Raw genomic sequence first — 24,203 nt, forward strand, 5'->3', positions numbered from 1 at the left:
CCCCCAACCTGAAGAATGACTAAAGGATTAAACGCACCTCGACGTGTGTTCTCTTTATGAAAGCATGTTTGTGGGTTTTTCTTTCAATACTCGTGTTTCGTAAGCATTTTCTCTCTCGATAAAATGATTGTATTTGCATTTATAACCATACGACGGCTGTTCATGTATTTTCCTCTCTGAATATTATTTTTCCACACGTCTTATTCAATGTCTCTCTCTCCGTCCCCACCTGTCTCTCTCAATTCATCTGTTTCTGTCTGCTTGTTACAGTCTAATTCTCAGCCCTTGCACTCGCTTTCTTGTCTCTTATAAGCTGCCAGTACAAAACAGTAACACATGCATTTACAACCGCAGATTTTCTTTGAACATCCATATGTGTTTAACATAAACATGTACCCTCACACATTCATCTTCCAGCTCTATGTTCTCCATCCAGACACACACACACACACACACACACACACACACACACACACACACACACACACACACACACACACACACACACACACAGTCGTTTGCTGCTTATAGGGCCATGTGAGAGTAATTTGCCAGTATGGAGGAGCAGGAGGGCTCAGCTGGAGTTTGTGTCTGAGTGGAGGAAGAGTCTGGATTCGAGTTTATTGGCAGGAAGTCGCCTCTTGATTCTTACCCCATACTGTATGATTACTGGATGCAAAGTCTATAGACCTGTAATATAACTTGGTGCGTGCTGAAAAAAGCCCAACCGGTGACACATATTGCCTTGTAAAGCTGCTTTGGTCTTATTGACAATTGGCAATCTTCTCTAAGAACATGTGGAGCGATGGTAACATGGTACCATTCATTGGTCACCAAGTACCTTAAAGGCACATGTTTATAACACCCAGTGATGGCGAGACTCTGGTGGTGAAAGCTGTTTTCTGACACACAAAAAACAACAAAATAATATTGAGCTTTTCCCATTTTTCTCTTTAACAAATCTACATGGCTATATCCAGTAAAAAAAAATTTTTTAAAAGCAACCAAACATACAACCTTGTTTCAGTCTTTTGTTTCTCCCCTTCTATTTGACAGTTTCTGCCAAGAAAGATCTATATCAGTTTCCTTTTTTGCTTGTACTTCATGTTTGTTTCATTCTGTGCTCGTTCAACTTGACGCTGTGTTTCCTCCACCAATTACATCACTGATCTCAGGGCATCAAGAAACCTTCAGTTGTTTGTTAGATAGTTATTTTGGGTCAAAAAATAAAACTGTTGTTTTTGTTGTGAGCTACCTTGAAATTGTGTTGATATCTTTGTTTAGACATCAGGTCTCGGCACAAAAAAGCTTGATCTCTAAACAAATAAAATAAGCTGAGTACTGTGCACAGATATGTATGATTGGCATTTTTGATATGTGATTTTCAATTTGTGCTTGTTCGGGTCTATTTTTTCCCCCACTTGCCTATAATTTATCCCCAAAATGTAAATGTACGCTCTTTCAAATAACTAATTTCTGTGCTCAAAATCCCCAGATGTTTCTTCCCAATTGAGGCACGAATTTAACTCTGTACACCTTCATATGATAAAGTAATCTTGCTTCAGAACCAGAAAAATGTGCAGCAGTTTCTCTAGGAGTCACCCTCATAGTATCAACAACATGCTCATACCAGTGGTGATGATGACGACTCCCACCGTAACTCAAAGTTATTTTTCCTCATGAGAAAAAGACACGTGAAGTTAAAAAAAATTTAATATTTCATTTTGATTTAAATCATCCATCCATCTTCTTCCCTGCGCCGTTCATATGAATTTATGATGGAAAATAAGAATCAACACAACTGTCAACTCGTAAAGGTCATTTTCTGATGGGAGAGCTTTTCAAAATATGTTATCCAACTTGCCTCACTTAAAGATGTTGTGCTAATTCACTCAGAACACTTTCCAGAGGAATACATCATAATGTTCTTGGCTACTGCACAGTGGTTGTAAGCAGGAAAACATAATTTACCTGATGGACCCAATCTGGACTACAGCAACCAACAACCTGAAAGAAAAGTGAAAGCGACTGTGAAAGCCAGGCCAAGTCAAGACCGGAGCGAGTGACTCAACACTGCCTCTTGCCAAGAAAGGCAAATACACGAAGCATCTCGTCGGCCTTTATAGTCCCCATAAAATCTAGTTTGTTGTTCCAATAAGGAACATCACTGGTACTTCAAATGGCTATGTCCCAATTGCCACTTTTACATCCACCAAGTGTTGAGCCAATTTAACAGACTCAAAAGTAACAAACGACGCCGCTACAACTTTGTTGTTACACATTAAATATTCAGATCTTGCATATTTTACTCACATTTAACGTGTCCCTACCTTTTTGATGAGATCTCAACTTCATGAATTGACTTTTTCCTTGTAACTCAGCTGTAATTTCACCTTAATACTCTTTCCCGGGAACGATCAGTCTGAACAATATCGCATCCTTTTTCAAGGTCACCCTGTGAATGAATTTAGTTTCATCTTCCGTTAGACTGATAATAAAAAATAAACAGTGACTGTCAAGTACCAGAGATTAAAATTAGTGGGATTTATTGGTATGATGTTTGCAGCACACATGGATAGACAGCTTTCATCGTTGCTGTCGGGTTCTTGTCCCTTCATGTGCTAAATTGTGACTCAGATGAACCCGAGACGACACGTGCCTGCTACTTCTACTAACCACTCTTCGTTTTGCAGGTGCGCAACCTGTGCTACATGGTGACTCGGAGAGAGAAAATGAAACACACGATGTGCGACCTCCAGGAGAAGATCTTCCATCTGCAGATACAACTTCTAGAAGAGGACATGGCCGGAGGTAGGAGACGAGACGTGAGCGTGTGTCTGCAGTTTGGCTTAATCCGGTGATCCAAACACCCCAATGTTTAAGAACCGAGTACCTTTTCTTCAGCACGGTACTTTTGCCAGACCCGTCAACACACACTCTATCCACCTCTAAAAAAAAAAAAAAAAAAAAAAAAAAATCACCCTGCATTTGGGGAAAGTGTATAACAGTTGCATCCAAGCCCTTGTTGCCTGACCATGGTGGGTGGACAGTTTGGGAAATGGCCTGTCATCATTTTTGCACAGAAGGCCACACTTGACACCTGCTCAGCACAGAACACTGGAATAATAGTTCAGCCGGATATTGTGACACACACCATCCACATAAATGGAGTTCGATTTTTTATTTTTTTTTCCTGGCTACTCTACACAGATGACTGACCTTGATGCATTTTGTGCACTTGCTCTGTGTCGGAGGGGCAGCATGAAGAATAGAGATGATCGGTGGAGTTCAGGCTGCTGTGACTGCCTGTTACCTGCACGAAATAAGATCTTCTTTGTATATTAGTGGGACCAGCGTGTTAAATGTAGTGTATACAATATTTAGTATTGAATCATTTTAAAATTATATGTTTTTCACTTACTATCCCATATTGGTTGAAATTGTCCAACTCATCTGTAAATGGCAACATTTACAAAAAAAGGATTTCTTTAAAATTTCGTAAAAGCGCAATTATTATTTTGAACATAAAACAAAGTCTTATGCTAATGTAACATCTAGGAATTATTTATACTGCAAACATCTTCTGCTGAACTGAACTAGAACTCAAAGCTGAAAATCGAACTTAGCATATAATACTTGACAGATGAGGTACTACACTGCAGTGATCAATGTCTTATCAGACTTTCAGTGTGTGCATCAACTCAGAAATAATGAGACCTGATAACCAAAGGGGGAAAAAAAATTCCTATAGTATTGACACTGACAGTTCTTGTTGGATTTGTAGTCTTGTTGCCAGAATTGCTAAAAACAAGCCAAGTCTACGGCGCGAGATGCAATGACTTGCTATGGCAAACCATGTAAAAGGGATCAGCCGAGTAGATACTGTATGGGGAGTTTGGTTGATGGTATTACATGATTGAAAATACTCTTGCAGAGCTGAGTCAAACATCACTTAGTAAATGTTTGAAGCTGGAGCTGGATAATGTGTTCATGGTTTAATCGCTTTCATGCAGCCTGATTTCTAAGCAGTTGGTAGCAGTTGCTGTGAGGAGGGTTGTTATGTAGTTGACATTAAAATACAGTTATTAGGAATGTGGGTGATCTGTACTTGTCTTAGCAAAAGGAAATCTTTTTAATTCAAAGAGTCGTGACCTGCGGCTGTCACAGCAATGACAGTGAAAGCTTGTTGTCATGGCAATACCAGTAACGTCTTGCTGGCATGGTAATGATAGTGAACTTCTGTCAGCCTGCTCCCGTGCGTGCGTGCGTGCGTGCGTGCGTGCGTGCGTGCGTGCGTGTGTGTGTGTGTGTGTTTGCAGTGCTCTTCATTCCTGGGGAAGGCTACACACACTCAAACAAACACAACTACGCACTCAAGTAAATCAAATACGCACACTTTCTCTCTCGCTCCCTCTCAAACTCTCTCTGTTTCTCACTAACACATTTTCAAATGCACGCACACACACACACACACACACACACACACACACACACACACACACACACACACACACACACACACACACACACACACACACACACCACACACACCACACACACCACACACACACACACACACACACACACACACACACACACACGCAGTGCAGAGCTCCTGACTCAGCAGATTGCTGCCATCAGGTACCAGGAGCTGTGCTGCTGGCACTAAACAGCCATATCTATTCACACTGCCACAGGAGCTAGATTACAGAGGATCGTGTGTGTGTGTGTGTGTGTGTGTGTGTGTGTGTGTGTGTGTGTGTGTGTGTGTGTGTGTGTGTGTGTGTGTGTGTGTGTGTGTGTGTGTGTGTGTGTGTGTGTGTGTGTGTGTGTGTGTGTGTGTGTGTGTGTGTGTGTGTGTGTGCGTGTGCACGTGTGCTGGAGCAGCAGAGAGTGAAGGATGAGGTTGTCTGCTATAATGATTTGTTGTGTCCCTCACCATCTTTCCCCTCTTATTTTCCACTCTCCATTTCTCTTTATCCTCTTCCTTAATCATTTTCTCCTCCATCTGCTTTTCTCTCCGTTTCTCATTTGCAGTGTCCTCTCAGGCTTGTATCCCCCCCCTTCTCTCTTGGCTTTCATATTTTGTTTGGTCTCATCCAACATCCGGTTTAATTTTGTCCATCAGGCTGATAACGTGATGTTGTGTGACACTAAAGTGACGTTACAAATAAATGGAAAAACCTGGTCTGAACCGTGTTCCTGAAGAAACAAACAAATGTCTTTATTGGTTAAAGCCGAGTTGTAAAAGAAAACTACTGTCCAAATCCAGGTTGGGACAATATATCAGGTACAAACAGGATGTAATAATTTGGGAATACATCATATCCTGTTCTGATATAGCACGGCGAACTGTGGCTGAAACAATGGGACTTGTCCCGCTGCTAAAACTATCACATTTGACTGACATCTTCCTCCACTGGGGAACAAGTTGGGCTCAACACAGGAATGAATCACCTCTTTCTGGCTCTGTGGGACAAGTTAATCCCTCTCAGAGACTCACATCAGTTGGACCAGATCCTGAAGAGGCTGAGGACATAGAAGTGCAGGCATGGAGGTGCAGCACTGTGACATCCTGGTAAGAGAGCAGTTTGCATGTTCTCCCTGTGACAAGGAGGAGACGGCTTGTTCTATGAAGCTGAGGAGGAGAATAACAATCTCCTCAATTATGGTGTGAGAAGGTCAGCCAGTGTTTTCTGAAGGTGGCTTTTTGGAGAAATAGAGCAGCACGGTGCAGTGATCAGCAATAATATCTGGTATGGTTTTATTGGACGGTATAACATGTGTGTTTAAAGCACAAACGTATTAAAAGTTACTGGATAGTGAACAAATACGAAGCAGAAATTCTATCAGGTTCCTTCCTTTCAATTCATTGCATTCTGCTTTCAATTTCATACCATAGAAAGCACCAACACTGGGATTTTTTTGTTACAATTTCACAAATTGTAATATTATTACCTGTTTGGTTTAGTGTGTAACTTTTGGACTCCAGTTCAAAACTATAAATGCGCAACAGGCTTAAAACGGTATATTGTGAGATGGGATGACACTCCATTGATATGATTTGTTTTTCTTTAAATGCCTTTATTGTCAGGGTTTTAGGGTTTTAGCTGTTATATGTGATCTGTCATCCACTCGAGGCAGCAGTGAGGGATTTTACAACTGTAAAATCAGATTTCCACTAACCTCCAGATGCCCGGAGCTCACCCTCTACCAGAATACACTATCCACCCTCTCCCCATCTCCCCGTGGGCTTGTTTCCATGTGGAAGTCTTGAGAATCGCTCCTCATAACCAAACCTACGACAGAACCACTAACCTCTGTCTGCCCGTCTTTCTCCCGTAGTACTTCATCTGTCATCCACGCTCTGTCTGCCACTCCGTCTGTCTGTCTGTCTGTCATGTTTATCTGCCTGTCTGTCATGTCGGGGCCAACTCGCGTCATGCTTTTTGCTACCAGCTAAGCGCACAGGCAGGCAGACAATCTCCACATGCAGCCGCAGAAGGAACAAGAAGCTGAAGTAAGTTATTCAGCGTCCTTTTTGAGGCATGTCATCCAAAAACGAAATAGTTTAAACCTCAGTAAAAACAAATATCATGACTCTCCATAATTTTCAAGCCAAGGAGAAAGAAAAACCAAAGTGCCTTTACTACTCATGTTATGAAAAAAGTAGCATTGAAAAAAAGGTTTGTTTGCTTCAAATGTATAAAACAAAGTGTTGAGGTTAGTAGAAATGTGAATAAGTGTGGTTAAATTCATATAATTGATTTAGTTTTGAAAATGAGACCATAATAATAATCACTGCCAGTGTGACTGAACTGAGGTTAATCCAGGCTTTAGTGAACTTTTTTTGATCTAATTCATCAGACTTTCATGGCTTTTCCACTCAGAAACAAAGATCATAGCTTAACCTTGGAAAGCGTATCACAGTTCTGTTTATAACCTCCAATTTTCTCATGAATGCAAATTGGCTTGCTTGATGTTTTGAAGACTTTGCATCTCTCATCTGGAAGGCTTCATCAGCCCCGAACTGGTGCCTTCATGTCTAAAAAATGGCTATCCCGTGACCTGAACAAATCTTAAGACATATTCTGTCTGTGTATTAAATAGTATCAGGCGTGCAAAATGTCCCTCACTGGAATATCCTTGTTTGATAACTGAGCTTGAAGAACAATGGTGAAATGATTTATGTTGTCATTTTTCCATTTATTATGTAACAAGCCAAGCAAATTCCTCTATCTTATACTACAAATAACTACATTTAGCTTCGTTTGTCTCGCGCATGCTGCTATAATATGATGTTCTGCATATCTGGCACACAAATTCTAAGATTTCCAAAAGATGTGCCCAGATGGTGCCCACACCGTGCTGCTTTGCAACCAAATCCACAATTTAAATCCAGATATATGGTCACTGAATTTCATCTGTTTGAATATATGTTAGTTTAGCGTTTTAGTGGCTCGACGGCCCACCGAAACACGGAAGAAGATGGTGAGACGTGATGACATAATTTAAGAGTGCCAGACCAACCTTGCATGTTGGAAACCAACATGGAAATCGTGATGGAAATATGACCTTTCAGTTTTGGTTCATCCAGATGTTTTTATACCCACGACGCTGAACCACAGTAAAATTGAAATGGTGACTTATTTGTGCGGACATTTTCAGAATTGTACTTGCATATCTAAAATATATATATAAGTTCACATCACATCTGTACAGCAGGTAAGACCTTTTTTTTTTTTCCTGAGAGCCCGCATACACATTCACACAATGTTATTGTTATGCAGAAGGTGCACTGCATTTATATTCTGGCTCAAACCCAACCGTGACAAGCTGACAGTGGTTTGTATTGGCCCCTCTGATCTGCTTTCTGCAAAAAGTGTGTGTGTGTGTGTGTGTGTGTGTGTGTGTGTGTGTGTGTGTGTGTGTGTGTGTGTGTGTGTGTGTGTGTGTGTGTGTGTGTGTGTGTGTGTGTGTGTGTGTGTGTGTGTGTGTGTGTGTGTGTGTGTGTGTGTGTGTGTGTGTGTGTGTGTGTGCGCGCGAGAGTTTAAGGTAGATAGAGAAAGTAAGGACGAAGGAAGAGGAGGATGAGAAGGGACAAGAAGGTAATAGGATGAAAGAAACAGTGCGAGAAGAGAGGGAAGCAGGAGTTGCGAGGATGAGAGGGAAGGCATGAAAAGGTGGAAGAAAAAGGTGGAGAAAGGGAGGAAAGGACAGTGGGGGATGAAAAAAAAACTCTCACATTGCACTAATGAGCTCAGGTAAGAAATGGGGCACGGTGACTAGAGACTCACACACACACACACACGCTGCAGTTCAGTGCACCTGGAAAGAGGGAAAATTAATCACACACTTCAAAAAGACAAATCCCCCGGTGCTGTTGCACCTTCTAAACAAGGGAGGGAGGGAGGGAGGTTTAGTGCAGTGGATAGTATTGCAGAGCGGCAGAATGTAAAGACAAAAAGAGGCACACACAAAAAAAAGCACGGATCTGACAAAAACAAGTTTGAAAAGGTTTCCACTGCTGATAGTTGGATTTGTGCAGAGATTATAACCTGCAGGCGGAAAGTTTCCACACATTCGAGCAGAGCCTGCAGGCGTCCTTGGAAAACCCTGAGACAAGTTCTCCTCCTTTTCCAAGCTGTAAAACATATAAAAGCGCAAGATCAGATTAGGGAAGGGGGAGGGGTAAATAGGGAAAAAATGTTGAAAAATGGTCCCTGGGAGATCATGGGATAAGATGGTTCCACTGACGAAACAAAACAAAAAAAAAAGAAGAAGAAATTCTAATGCAGAAGAAGCGTCCCCTGTGGGAGCTTCCTCAAAGATCCCCTGATGTTAATGGCCTCTGCAGTTTCAGCAGCAGCCATAAAATAAATTGGAGAAAAAAAAGATGGTATGAATTGTCTGATGTACCTGCACTCCTTTTACAATTTCTCTTCGCATATATAAAAGTCATACATTACTCCTACAAACATCACACTAGTTCCATACAAGTGTAGGGCCTCAATGGGATTTACAGTCTGTTCAATATTTGACACCCACTCCTTTCCCTTTTTTTGGACTAAGACTAACTCCCTCTGCAAAAACCTTTTCTTATTATTATTAGTATAGAAGAAGTAGAAGAAACACCAGAAATTGTTACTCAGGAGAAAAATATCTTATTTGGAAAAAAAAACAACTATTTTTGTACAATAGAAGTTGTGTGAAGTGAAAAACAACATGTTAGATTTATAGCATGGTTTATAAAAATGACACAATTATAGCTTATGCTTGAGGAAGAACGCCAGTGTCTTTCACGGGGTAGCTATCAGTTATTACACACGGGTATAAAAAGCTAAGTGTATTCCCAAAGATTGCCTCAGGAGGTGTTCATTGAATTGGAAATGTTCTTCTTCATCATCCACTCCCATGTGTACTTCTCTTCCCTACAGTGTATCGTAAAGGGATGATTTGTCCTGGCGGTGTACCTTTTCACCTCGACGCTGAGTAGCTGAGGGTGTACTCACACTGCATTAACTCAAACTCAGGTGTGATTGCTCTGGCAGAGTATGAATTCTGCCATTTAAGCCTCGGTGAGCAGTGTTCTCTCGCTGGGCTCATTCCACAAGTCCAGCACGGCCGTCCCGACAAGGACCGGCGACGTCCAAACTGACCAGTCACGGGACGATACAGGCTTTGGAATCCGTTAATGCAGGTGTATTATAAGAATTAGTGCCACAGTTCACAACAGTGACTTCAAACAGCACAGTCTGATGACATGAAATGAGATCATGAAAAGTGAGAAACCGAGAAATTGTTATGGTGGAGACGTACGAGTCTATTCTGAAAGTGTTCACATTTACTGAACGTGGTTCAAGGCATAATATAGACTGGAATGTATTAAAGAAATATATAAAATATGTAATCCTTGTAGCAGCCAGTGATGTAATAATGACCAATAATGTCATAAAATAGTAAAACACATTTACTATAGTTGAGAGAGTAGCATATTTATGCTCATTGACTCAGTTAGATAATGCCACCCACTTCACCTTTTTTTGATAAGCTCACTACATGAAAACTGCAATAAATTGTATTTGTTTTCATGACATGTTGACTTATATGTGTTATTACATTGTTGAACATAGTTATTATATTCTCAAGTGTTTTTATGCTCCCTCAATAATAGAATAATCAGCAGATAGAATAATAACTTACAATTGTCAAACTGTTACTACACTATTAACATGTTATTATGTTTTTGCCTCATTACAATTGCTACCTATGCAAATTGCAAACCTATTTGCAGCAGTGCTTCTGTAGCGGTTAATGTTGGCATAAGCTTTTTGCTGTATGGGTTTCTGCAGACTTTGTCAAACATGATATTTTGAACGCAGCCTCATTTTCTGGCTTTGTAATTATGCAAGCAATAATAAAGGAAGTATTGCTGTAGCGGTGCCATCTGCTGTTCAGTTTTAATTTCCGCATTAGGTTACGACAGTTAGTTCTTCTGAACCAGTGCAACTTTGCAACGTTTGCAACAAAATTGCACCGAATATAATTTCTATTCATACACTTTGCATTGCAGCCTGCAGGCTAGAGCACCACAGTAGACTTTGTGTCTTACATTGATAAAGGTACACAACCCAGTGTCATCCACATCTTTTATAGACACCATAGCCATTATCGACATCATATGATGAGACAAATGACAGAAAAATCTCTCCATACAAAACTTTTATTTTACTGCCAAAACAAAAAATGGGAGAGCCCAGTTGTTTACTGGCTATTCACATTTATTATCCTCCACTGATCAGACTCTGGCGATCACAACTGCACCCAGCAGCACACTGAGAACTCAGTGCTTCAGGACCATGTGTTGGTAAATCCACCCCATTGAGAGTGGAATCTCACTCCATAAAACTATAGTTTTCTCTGTTGTGTGCTCATCAGACACACAGGCTCTTCATCAGGTGGATGGATGTACATAAAGTGGGATTTGTGAGTTGTTTGTGGAGAAAAATGTATTTTATGCTGAAGGGATGAGCTGGATTGTTAATGTAGTTCAGACTTAAAAAAAAAAAAAAATTGGATGTTCTCTTTGAGGTTTAGAGATTGTTTTCGGCCAAACATTTTTATATAGTTTTGGCTTTTTTTTTTTTATAATTCCAGGATGTGGAATGAGTGCAGAAAAAATTATTATAGAATTAAGCGCTTCAAACAGATTTGTTTCTATTTGGTCATAATATTGCTTAGTGATGTACTCTAAAATGGGGCAGCTGCAGCCAGCGAGAATCTACAGATTTAGATATGAAACGTTTTACTCAAGTGTTGGTGGAGCATTGACTTTATCAGGCCTTTAAAAATGCAAAATATCCCCAAACATTACGATGAAAACGGAAGCATTTTATATGTACGGCTTCATAAACAGCCGGAACAAATGGTTGTTTTCTTCTTCTGTCTTATCAAACAGTCAGTATTGTACTTTCACTGAACTATACTTTCACACTCTTCTTTCTTTGCTTTTGAGACACACACACACACACCGAAAAGATTGTCTCAGTGTGAAATCTCTCTCTGGTCTCTCTCAGCTCCAGTCATGCATGTCCTGCTCCTCCATGCTAAAGTAAGCATGAGGACAGCCTACTGCTGGCTATGACAGCCACACACACAATGTAGGAATGTACTCTACTAACTGACACACACACACACACACACACACACACACACACGCACACCAGTGGTGCATGCGTTGGGCAACAGAGCATTTACAATATCCTGTAATATTATAGTTATTTTTTTCTACTTCAGAACATCCATGTTGTTCGTCTCACAGTAGTTCCATCCGTTGTTTGATCTCCCAGTTTGGTTCTGACTGAAACATCTCAGCAGCTACTAAAGCAATTAAGATGACTCGATCTGCAAACAAAAGGCAACTACCTTGCTGTTACATAAGAATATTGTCAATCGTTAGAAAGACAAGTAGAGCACTTTTGAATTGTATAGGTGTGATGTGGAAAATGATGTCGATAAATATTTTTTCCATAGTAATTACATTTTTTTCCGCACACAAAGTCAGATAAGCAATAAGCTTCAAATGTGCTTTTTTACCTTCAGTCGCTGAGAGACCAGCTGCATGTGTGACATCAGCCGTGTCCACCGTTTCACCCCGCAGTGACCACAGAGCAATACGCACGTAAACAAATCAAATCAAAAGCAGCTTTTCTGAACAACCTGGAGCTGTAATGACCCTGCGGCTGCCACCTGCTCTACCAATGTGCACACATAATCTCACACATGTGCACGTGTGTGTAAACAACAAACAAAACAAACAAAAAAATATAGATATATATACACGCACACACACACAGTATCTGTACTCTGTTTGTGTAAACACCAATCACCTGTTACAAGAAGCCGTGCCAACATACTGTGTTGTCGATTGAGAGACAGGTCAGGGCCGTGTTTATACACGACGCTCAGCGGAGTAGGCTAAGGCACGTCTGTGCTTTTAGTTTGCTAAATACTGAGCACAGTAGTAATCATTATTATTTTATCTCATAATTGATTAATAATGTTTCTGAATTAAGCGCTGACGTGATTTCCCATCAAAGGGTAAGACGATGGAAAAGCAATTCAATCTGCTAATGTTTTGATAATCGATTATATTAGATCTTTTTACCAAGTAAAAACGCTAGCTTTCATGGAAATGCAGCTTTGATCGTTGCTTATGAGCACAACACGTTTCGTTTTACTTTGAAAGCTTAACAGATGAAGCAATGATGACTATAGTAACATGCAGCAGAGTTTTATAAATAAGAATAATAAGAATTTGATTATAAGTTACTCAATAGCTTCTACTGTTACTCCAGTTTCAAACCATAGTTACGTGTGTGTCCACGGTGTGACCCCAGCCATATTTAACTAGGACTACTTCCAGCATCCAGTGGCTGAATTGTAAATGTCAGTAGAGAAATAGAGAAGACTCATAAATGGATTTTTACCTTTTTATTACTCATCTCACTTGGTTTCAAAAAAAAAAATAATAATAATCCAATGTTTTTTTTTCTCGTCCTCTTACACAGCTTTATCGTGTTTCCCAGGCGCGAGACGAATGCGTCAGGCTGTCAGGCGGCGGTGTTAGTTTGTCTTTCATCATGTGTGCAGATCAGTGTTTAGTGTGTTACCTGCCACAATCTCGGCTGGAGGGAGTGAGTGAGATCTCCTGGAGTTAGAGAGGACAGCTCGCAGCGGGGAGGTGCTCTGCAGGGCTCTGTTGCATGTCATGCTATATATGCGTCTGCATGCTCACACGCCTGAAGACTACGGCTGTCGCGTGTGTGTGCGGGAGTTTGGAAATGTGTGTTTTGTTGATTGTCGCACAGATATACAATATCTACGATCATTAATGCAACAATCGCAGTATATTTATTCATTCGCCTGCTCTCGGTTCCCCTCGAAGCCTCACAAGACCAACTCACAACGAGCTGTAATCACTTACATATTATTCTGATGAAGCGAAACAACGTACAGTTAATTACAGCAGCTGTTTTTATGAGATCAGTAATCTCTGGTAATGACAATACAATGGAGTGAAAATAAGGACCGCCACACACACACACACACACACACACACACACACACACACACACACACACACACACACACACACACAGAGAGAGAGAGACAAAGCCCAGAACTCCACAAATCGTCTTTGTTTTGTTGGTTCAACTTTGAGGTTAACTGAGGCTGCACTAATCAAGGCCACATGCGTCCTGCGTTTGACAGCCTCACCCTCAAACTTTAACTAGAATACTAAACAAGCTTTACACCAAGCATTAACATGCGTCCCCGGCATCTCGGCTTTATCTGGGTCGAGCAGAAGGGAGAGGCGTTTGCCACTGAAGATGAACTGTAGCTCCATCACCGAACCTCATGAGGAAGACAGTCCAGCTGACTCGGAAAAATCTGTCTGACTTTACGAATGAAGTATGCAACTAAACCTCATGACAAAATGAATGTAGTTTTTTATCTCCAAGTGTTCCTCGGGTGACACCTGAATCATATTCTTTGCTTTTATCAACAGATTGCTCAGACAGAACGATGCCAGCATAAAGACATTCATATAATTCTGAGGAGCTATCCTCAATTTTGTAGCCACTCACATAGGATTATGACTTGAACTTCTTTTTTTTTTTATCTGTATCTGTATTGCAGAGTTTCGTAGTATGTTTCAGTAATTTTTTTGATCTGGGGTTGGCACTTTCATGGTTTCGGTTCAAACTTACTACTTTCAAACCTGATTAGAATACCGGAAGGGGAAAAAAAAAACTGGGAAAAGCACAACAAACAGAGCAGAGGCTTCTGCTTTTATTTAACTGTAAAGCCACATTTTGAATCCTTATAATTAAAATTTATTACATTGTCATTCCTATAAAAGATGGTGGAGACCAATCATGTGAGTACAAAATACGACAGATGCAACCCCTGAAAATATTCACATTGTTTCTTATTCAAATCATGTATATAAAATGTTCATTTCTTTTCTGAACTCTCCTGTCACATTCACTTTCGCATCCTTGTTTTAACAATCCATTGAATCAATATGTTTTTTTTCTTTATTGCACAGTTTTTCTCTCCCTATAAAACTTGCCGTCTGCTACTTTCTGACCCAAATTTCACCCAAAAAGATGATGTTCCTCAGGCTGGGCGACACCAAATTGAACTTAAATTGAATAAATAAACTAAATCCCTAACCCGAGCCTGTCTTCTGTGTCTCCCTGCAGAGAAAACCCAGAAGGGAGCAAAGAGGAAGCAGAATGGAGTGAAGGATAAAGGGAAGGAGAGAAGAAAGAGTAGTCCTGAGAAGAAAAAGGAGAGATGGAAGTCAGAGAACGGCTCCCTGCTTAAAGAGCTAGGTACACTGTTTGTGTGTGGGCGGCCCAACGCCCTGCAGCGTTTGCAGCGTTTCCAAACTGATCAAATGCTCCTCATTGGCTGAACATATGCTCCTGTGTTTCTGAGAGTCGGTTGCATCTCACTTTTAGCCTTGTCGCTTTGCTCATTAATCTCGGCTTTGATAAAGCAGTCTTTTCATGAAAGCGAGCAGGAAACTGTTAAGTCATAAAAGGTGGGAACCTGAAGTTTGTGTTGTTTTATTTCACCTTGATATTGGTATTTGTGAAGACGTGATCTTAAATGAAAATCGTTTGATAGTCTTGTTTTTTCTCTCCTGTGAGGATTTTTTCCACAGACGTCATGCCTCCATCATTAGCTCTATAAAATTGTTTTGGATCAAGTGTCGGGTTTGATTGTGAAATCTTTAATAGAAGCTGACTGCCGCTCAGCCCAGCAGCTCCAAGCTGATGCACCTTGTTTGCTATTTGACAGCGTGACACCACTCAAAGTGATTTGGGAACAAGGGAGGGAGAGCGATACAACAGGACTTAATATTAAAACATTGTAATCCCTTGGTATTGCCAACGTCTTCTCAGGCTTCCTGGGACGAATTGATTATATAGGCCCATGTTTACACGCTATCAAACTTGCATTGCATTTTGGCTTTTTGTTTACATGGAAGTGGCATTTTGAGTCGCTGAAAATGGAAATACTTTGAGAGAGAAACAGCCGTTGCTGCCACGCTGGAAAGAATATGCGATCAAGTGTCTGTCGTCAGCTTTGATCCAAATGATGAAAAACTCCAGTGCGACTTCTTCTTCAGTACAGTTCATTTGTGAAAGAGCCTGAACTGGTGAACCAAATGGCGTCGGACACGGATCTTGGCCTAATTGTCTAAAAAATCCAGCGCAGCATGAATCAAACATATGAAGATGCAGAAAGGATCCTTGCAGTACAATTTTGTAGAAATTCCCTTCACTTTCATAGAACTTTATCTCATACATTTTATAAGCTCCCTCTTCTTCTTCTTCTTCTTCTGTATCTACAGGGACAAAGTATTCAATGTAAAAGGTTTTTTTTCTTTTAATAACAAGTAACAGAAAAATTTGCAAGCTTTTTTGGGATTTATTGTTCATAATTTCAGCCTAAAAATAGAAATTTCTCAACGTTTTAGTTCACATTTCGTGAATATTTAAGTGACAAATGAATAAACATTCTGCTATTATTATCATTTACATTGTTGGGGAAATAAATCATAAATTGTCCCTCCATGGTTAAAGTACACCTCTATCTTCATTTGGCTGGTATGCATTTGTTGATGTGTGCCAATTTAAACATCTCTTGACTTGCAAAAATGTAAAACCATGGACTGTAAGTTTGCTAAAATAAAATGCATCGGGGATTTGGGATTTAAAAGAGTAGAAACAATATATTTGAAGTTATAATTTGTTATCGAGAAACAGAGAACGTAAGAGGGCAGCTTCTGTCAATGTAAATCCTCATCACTAATGAGCAACAGGGAGAGCAACCCCAGTGGAAAAAAAAGAGAGGGAGGCTTGTTTCTGCCAGTCCTCATCATTGTTGAGATGAGGACGGATGATAATGACAGCCTGTCGCGTTAGAAGGTGATCCATCGTCACTAGTGATTATTACAGCTTCATGCGCTGCTCAGAAGACGGATATCAAATGGAAATTGAGTCGACTGTTTATACATATGAAGGTATTTGTCGCTAACCTGGACAATTTACCGCCGTTCAGCCGACACTGTTTGTCCACTGTGGCTGAAAGTGGAGGAGCAGATAACGGCTCGGTGTCTCATTGTAAGACAGCTGATGGACGCTTGATGGACACACTGGAGATTATGGTGATTGAATCTGGAGCTTTTAAGTTGTCAGCGCGGGACAAGCCACCTGCCCGACTATCGAGGCGCAAATTAACAATTCAATGCACCCACATCCTCATAAAAGTCACAGTGATACTCTACCTTGAAACAGAGTGTCCATCACGAAGCACCGAGAGAGGTTTCGGATTACTTTCTCCTCCATGCTGAGGTGACGCGTTTGGTTTGGAGGAGGCTAAGAGTGATGCTTTCTTTGTTACTCGGTTTCTTAAGGAATAATTCCGGCTCATTGTGGGACTGCGTTGACTGATCTGTTGAGTCAAGGGTGCAAATATAGCAGCCTCATTATGCAAGAAACCTTTGAGTTCGAATTGAATTTGTATCCATCTGTTCCTGTCCGTTCATTATCGCGGCGTGTTTTGAAAGTTGGCACTCCCCCGACGTGTCTGCCGCGTCTGCAGAGTCCTGCTTTCTGACATCCCGTAAACATCATCGGTAATTTTTCCCGATGCAGCTGCTTCATGGGACAGTAGAGCCGTGACAGTTTGATGAGAGCCGGTGCTGTCGGTCGTGGCAGAACCGGAAAATGCTGTCAGGATCAAACACACACACACACACACTGTTTTCCTCCCTCCCTCTCCTTTCAGGTGGCATCTCTTGGATTACCAGGAATATTTCACCCTAAAATTACATTACAAATCCAACGGAAATGATTGATAGTATAAAGATCTCACAAATAGCTGTTCTATCAAGGAGCGCTGCACGCTTCTCCTTCCTCCTGAATGCAGCCTCCAACTTTAAACCTGTAGCCATCATTCTGTCACACCAGCTCTGACTGCTCTTTTACTGACGCTTTAGGCCGTGTGTCCAGTGGTTACCTATCAGCGAGGTTACCCAGGTAACCTTGTGTGGCTTGCGTAACACAGTTTGTCCTTCAATTTTGACTCGAAGTCTGTAAATGCATAGTTATAGTGTTGCTGCCTCAAGTGCAAAGTCCTCAAGTGTGAAAGCTGAAACTTGACAGCGTATACGACGCAAATAATGGTTTAATGGGACAAGTTAGGCTTGGTGGTGGGTTTGTGTGGGGGAGAGAGTCTTCTATATTTCTCGGCATCCTCAAAAGAAAAGAAAAAAAAAAGCTCTTCGCTGTAAATATCTGTTACGTGTAGGACATCAAGTAGGTGGATTTTTGATCTTACATAAGCCTTGTTTTTATGTATCCAAACCTAATACGTTCAAAGCATTCTTGCATTCAGTGAAATGCTGTGCGCCACACAGGCGATGAGTGTACATGATGAGTGTATGCGAGCATAAGTGAAAATGAGCTTTGATGACTAATTGCTACCAGTCTTGTCAATCCCCCTTTTGAGTAGTTCGATGTGCATAAAAGCAGCAGATCCACAAAAGATCGACGGAGAAAAGCTGCACCAACGTACCGCACACGACGCATTAAAAATGCATTGACGGGAAATCGCTGCGCATTGACTGCAGCACTGAAGCAACACGTTAGGATGCGAAGAGCTCGGTTCGCTTCTGTGATCTCGGAAAATGAACATGACAGAAAGTTGCTGAAAGCTGTGAAAACCGCCCAACAAAGACTTCACGCTGCCATCAAAGAACGACACCTGAAGCTGCTGGGCTGATAACGGAATGGGCTCTGACTTTGCAGGGATTAAAGCGTTTTGGCAGGAATTATATACAGCTAAGCTTAACCTCACACCGCCGTTAACATTTCTGTTACGTCAAATCCACGTATACGTTCGCAAAAGATTCAGTTTTCACCCGTCAAAGTTTGGAGCCTTGGCTTTTTGTGGCAGCTGCAGGCTTGAATTTTGTCTGTGTGTGCGTGTGCTTTACCTGTACTGGACTTGTACAGTATTTTACCAAATTTAAGCCAACACGCTTTGTGAGATTTGAAACGGGTTCAGTTGCCTCATCTTGCCTCAAGAGGCTTTTCCACTTCTTGGCAACTGGGCTATATTTTTTTCCTTTTGGAGTTGTTTCGGCCCTCATACACATTGAAAAGTGCATTCCATCTGTCCATTTTCTATACTTGCTTCATTCTTCAGAGCAGTATTTTTCTGCTGGGTTAGAGAAGAGCAAGAGAGCAATGGATTTATTTTGACGGTCTGATTCCAGCAGGCTTGATTCAAATAGAATTGGTGAAACAGACTTAAAAATCCTGCTTTGGAGCATCCCAAACTGTTGAAATATTTCACTGCTGACTTTGAACATTGACCAAAACTTGCTCACCGGTGACGCTTTTTAAATGTATATTCAAGGTGCGTTCAGAAAAGGGAGGGTCTGTTTTACTCTGTTTTCTACACTGCAGCATCATTTCCACCTCAATTCAAGTGTTTTAGAAGATGGTTGGATGGATAAATGTCACTTTGATCCAAAAACCAATATAATCCCAGTTTACTTGTTAAATATGAATACTAACTTTACAGTTGCCTCCTGAAAGTTAAGCCAAACGTCCTTCAGCCCTCTGGTGGTGTTAATGACTGGGTCATGAGAGAATTAATTTCAAAGATGGTTTCAGTTGTTTTGGTTTATGTATCCTGTATTCTTTATTGCAAATGCAGAAAACAGATAATGTCAGATAATAAGAATAGAATAGAGGTCATAACAGTGTTATGTCAACCAATGCGGATGTTGGTTTGGTCAAGCACAGCAAGAACATACATACCCAGAAACCAGGGACACACGAAGTCAAGAGGTCCTATGTTTTTTCTTCTTCTTTTTTTAATTCCCCTTTTGTTAAAGTAGAGTCAGCTTAGAACTTTTTTCTACTATCAACCAAATCCATCATGTCACATTCTTACTGCGATCTCGTGAGTCTTTCGTATTCCCACACGTGGCGATGGTCTGCAGTGACGCAGCACGTCTCTCATTTCCCTATTTAACCAGGGATGAGCATCCCAGAGAGAACACTGTTTTCCTGTGGAAGTGAACATGATCGATACACAGGCCGATGATAACACGAGGCAGGGGAGCACTTTGGCTGCGCCTCACTTGCTTCCTGTTCTGATTGCATCTTTTTTTTTTTTTTTTTTTTTTTTATGTCTCCTTTCTCTCATCATGTGCTTATGTTTTTTTGTTTTATTTTTGACATTTAATCTGTCTCTTTTCTCTGTGTGTCTGGCTCTGTGTTATGAAACCCGTCCCGTTTATCTTCGCTCTTCTCTTTTCTTTCCACCTGAATGCCGTGGGATAAAGACTGCCGCTTGATGTTGAATACATGCTGGGGAAATCATCACTCAAACTGTGTTTCCATGACAAACAGGTCCTTTTGTGTATCTGCTCTGCTGCTATTTCGTGCAATGGTATCATTTGTCTGCATTTCTGTGTCCGTGTGTGCTCTCTGTTGTCAGCGTTTTCATGCATTTATATGTATATCTTTCCTTGTCTCGGTGTGTCGTCTGTGTTTGTCTTTGCATGCCGTATCCGTTCATATCACACTGTGTGTGTGTGTGTGTGTGTGTGTGTGTGTGTGTGTGTGTGTGTGTGTGTGTGTGTGTGTGTGTGTGTGTGTGTGTGTGTGTGTGTGTGTGTGTGTGTGTGTGCGTGTGCGTGTGCGTGTGCGTGTGTGTGTGTGTGTCACACCATCTGTTCTCCGTCGGGTCTGGTCCTGACTGTCAGGTCTTTGTCTTTCTCTCCGCGCTTTGGGATCAAGAAGACAGACAAGTATCATAACTCCTGCTCAGTTTTACTCTCTTCTCTCCATCGCATTTATTAGCACAAGGCCATATGTTTCAGGCGAAGACTATCATGTTACAACTATCATAATGTTGTCCGCAGGTTTGAGGCAGTACAATAGGTCACTGGGTGTCAAGACATTTTAGATTAGTGATCACACACAACCACGTTCAAACTCCAGTGGGAAGAGCAGTAAGATGATTTTATAAATAGTCCTTAAATAATGACACTTCTAAATGTTTGAAAAAGTATACATTAAATAAGATTTTTTTTTTTTATGTTGCGAAACCCTGCATTTAGGATTTTTTAGGACATTTATCCCATTTTCAGCAACTTCTCCTCGTGCAAAATATATCCCAATATGCAGCACGTTTTCTCTTTTAGGTCCCGTTTACACAACAATATTTTTAAGTGAAAACAAAAAGAAGATTGGAAAAGGGGAAAAACGCAACTTGTGCACCACAGCCATAATAAATAGTTCTTCTGAACATGCTCAGTCGATGGACAATAACAACAGTGGTGGCCCCCAGAGTGACATATATCCCAGTCCATACTCTCCCGGGTAGTTTTATACTTGAGAGCCATCCGTAATAGCAATCCAACTTTGTTGTCCTTCCGTAGGAATGTGCGTGTAAGTCACCATGTTTATAGCGTAATGTTCTCTATGTGCATGTGTGTGCGATTTCATTACAAAAACTAACAGCAGCACTCATCAGTGGCCCCAAATGAAAACTACATGATTTTAAGCATTTCTGCCATGTCTGCGTAAATGGACACCCTTTTCTAAACGTTGCTATGTAAACGCGAAGCTCTTCTGAAATGAAAACAGAAAAACGTGAAACCTTGTCGTGTAAACATTGTCGTATCCAAAACTGCAACTCACTTTGTGCTCTATTTGGCAAAAAAAATCTAATCCTGTAATGTGTTTCAAAGAACAGGATTTCTCCGGCCTTCAGCATGCATCTTTTCAAAAATCCATGATAGGGTTAAATATACTGTCGCGTTAATGCTAATTCTACTTTTCTAACAGCATGGTAACTCACGACAGCATCACTGATCACATATTGTGGGTTTTGGTGTTTTGTTGTGTCCACTAATCTGTCTAAAATAGTGTGATCAGCAATTACAAACGTCAGCTACTTTTATTGAAAAATGTCTTTTTGTCATTTTTACACTTTGCAAGATTGTCCAGCAGGAAGGTGTGGAGCTTCTGTTTTGGCCCTAAAGCCATATGTTTGAGACTTCTGTGTTCAATAGTTTCTATAACACATGACAGAATAAACTGGTAAGTAATTTAAAGCTTTTCAGTTTAGGCAACTTTGCTATCCATCTGGTACCCAACATTTTATATGCATTGGTTATTTTGCTTCTCGGACCGGAACTACTGATGTTATAATCATATGTTTTTAGTCTTAAATGAACAGTAGAACAGTAGATGCCCCTAAAATATTTTTGTTTATAAAAAAAACTTGTTTTAAAAGTTGAAATATGGACCTTTTTTTTTTTTTTTTTTTATCAATTCAGTGAAATTCTACTGTTTTTCCTCAGACTCAGCCTGCGGTTGCACTTTCTCATCGTCTGATAGCTTTCAAGCCCCAACTTGTCAGCGCAGTAAACACTAATCACAGTCACATGCTCTTGATTATTGCAATGTTGTTAGCGTGCAAAGCACACCGCTTTGACAGTTTATGAATAAACAAGGCATCTCAATTCTTTTTTTGTTTTTGTGATATTTTTCAGCTTCCTTTTTTTTTTTTTTCCCTCCCATCTGTGGATAAAGCAATTAAATGCAAATGCAAACATTCCCCACAAGACTGTGAGCTTATCAGGTCTCTCCAAGTTGGCAATTTGTCTAAACTGTAGGGGAATGTGTTCCCCGTCCAAACTTCTCTCAGGGCAACGAACATGACAAATGTTGTGCCTTTTGTACTTCTGTCTTGTTTCACATGAACACACTTCAAGCAGCCTTTTGATCTGATGTGGTTTACAGAGCTGCTGTGATGGAAGGTGTCCAGTATTAAAAAGGATATTGCTGTGGCAGTGACAATGGAGTTTTGGCTTGGACACATTAAGACAACATTATGGCAAACTATGATAAATAAAAGGGCAATATATTCCACCAAATCTTCCCTCATTAGTGGATGCCTGTTAATACTTGGTTTTGACCAGTAATGAAAGTTAATATTTGTAGAAAGTCATTGCCATTGTGCAGCCACATAAATTCACAGTTTAAGAGTTGAATGTTATTTTTAACACGTGGCAGGTCCATTTATTCCTCCTCCTGTCAAGTACTTCACTGCACCCGCAATCACTGTGTCCTCTCCTGTCATTCCCCTGCTTGATTTGTCTATTTAGTTTGCCTTTTTTTTTTTTCTTCTACTGGCTCCACTCCTCGTCGCTCCATCAATGCTCCAATAAGTCCGGTGATCGCTCAGTTTCGCCTCCTGGACCGCCTCTCTGTTTCCGTGTTTCTATCTCTGTCTCTCTCGCGGAGTTTCCAGGGAGACGGCTGGCATCCGAGAACAATCGTCAGACTGTAGTGAGAGCTTTAGATGCCTCTCTCTCTCTCTCTTTCGCTCTCTCTCTCTCTCTTTCGCTCTCTCTCTCGCTCTCTCTCGGCCCTGCTCTTGGCCCTGTCCTGCTGCTCGTGTATTCCTTGCACTGAATTAGCAGCGCTGGCTAGCGATTTGTTGCTCACAGCTACAACATCAGCTGTTCTACAAAAGCCCGGCGGCTTTCTGTAGCTATGAGACACACGGCTCTATCCCTACTAGTGCTAGCGTGTAGCACAAAACCCCTTTTGGAGGTTTTTCGTGCATCCACAGCTTTGGATTTGTCGCATTAGCTCGCTGTGGCACTGCCACTGAAATATGTTAGCACTAGTCAAGCCAATAGGAGGAGTCAGGGTGGTCATATGGTTTAAAAGACACAGCAACATCAGTCAGCATCCACCATAAGAGATCATTTAATTTATCATTGAATAATGAACATTATAAACAAAACATAAATGTATTGGTGAGAATGAACACGTTTTTTGTGCCACCACCCAAAGTCTTAAGAATCAGAAAGGCCAGTATGAAGACCATAAACAAAACAGCTATACAGCTTTGTGCTCATGCTGGTCAAATTTAAAGTGCAGTTTCAATAGCAGTTAACTGGACCCGACAGCAGCCTGTGGAGCGGCATGCTTCACTTTCCTCACCAACCTTCCTCCCTCTGAACTCTGCTCTTATCTTTTCCTTTATCACTCCTCTCTGTCTTCTTCATCTTCTTCTTCACACTTCTACACTGTCTCTTTTTTCCCCTCCCTCTGTCACCTATTCTCTGCCTCAGAGCTCTCCTGATTCCTGCAGCGACATGCTGCGTCATGGAAACAACCCACTCGGCGTGTGTGCTTCTGAGGTGTGTGTTCATGTGTGTGTGTGTGTGTGCAGGATGGCTGGGTGTGAAAAGGCACCCTAACAGCACCTCCTGCTGTCCTCCTTGGTGGATCATTATAGGCATCCAGGCCTTACTAGGAAATGAAGAAAATAAGTGAAAAAGCACAGAACTCTGCACACTTATGTTATTTATCATGAAGCAAAACATTCTTTGCATTCCAAATTATATTTATGTTCCACTGTGGAGTTTTAAGAAGATCTTGTTCCAGATCTTATGACGGTGTTCATATTCAGAGATTAACTGCTGTTCTTTGCTCAATAAAAACGTACAATTTTAGTGGGGGTGTTTTTCCCCATGTACCAGATGATTATCCTCCCCTACAAAGACCAAAAGGTCACAA

General features: G+C 41.0%; 1 protein-coding gene across 1 annotated transcript in view; it reads left to right on the forward strand.

Moving 5' to 3' along the window:
• jade2 (jade family PHD finger 2) overlaps nucleotides 1-24,203 on the forward strand; it is a gene marked incomplete at its 5' end in the record, with an annotated part of 149,059 nt that overhangs the window by 118,933 nt on the left and 5,923 nt on the right. The window contains 2 exons of the mRNA XM_080508224.1: nucleotides 2,694-2,811; nucleotides 14,772-14,903. Of these exons, the coding sequence (XP_080364350.1) occupies nucleotides 2,694-2,811; nucleotides 14,772-14,903 (250 nt within the window). The remainder of the gene's footprint in view (nucleotides 1-2,693; nucleotides 2,812-14,771; nucleotides 14,904-24,203) is intronic.

This window comes from Blennius ocellaris (assembly GCF_963422515.1).
Source record: "Blennius ocellaris genome assembly, chromosome: 14".
In the NCBI taxonomy this organism is placed as follows: Eukaryota; Metazoa; Chordata; class Actinopteri; order Blenniiformes; family Blenniidae; genus Blennius; species Blennius ocellaris.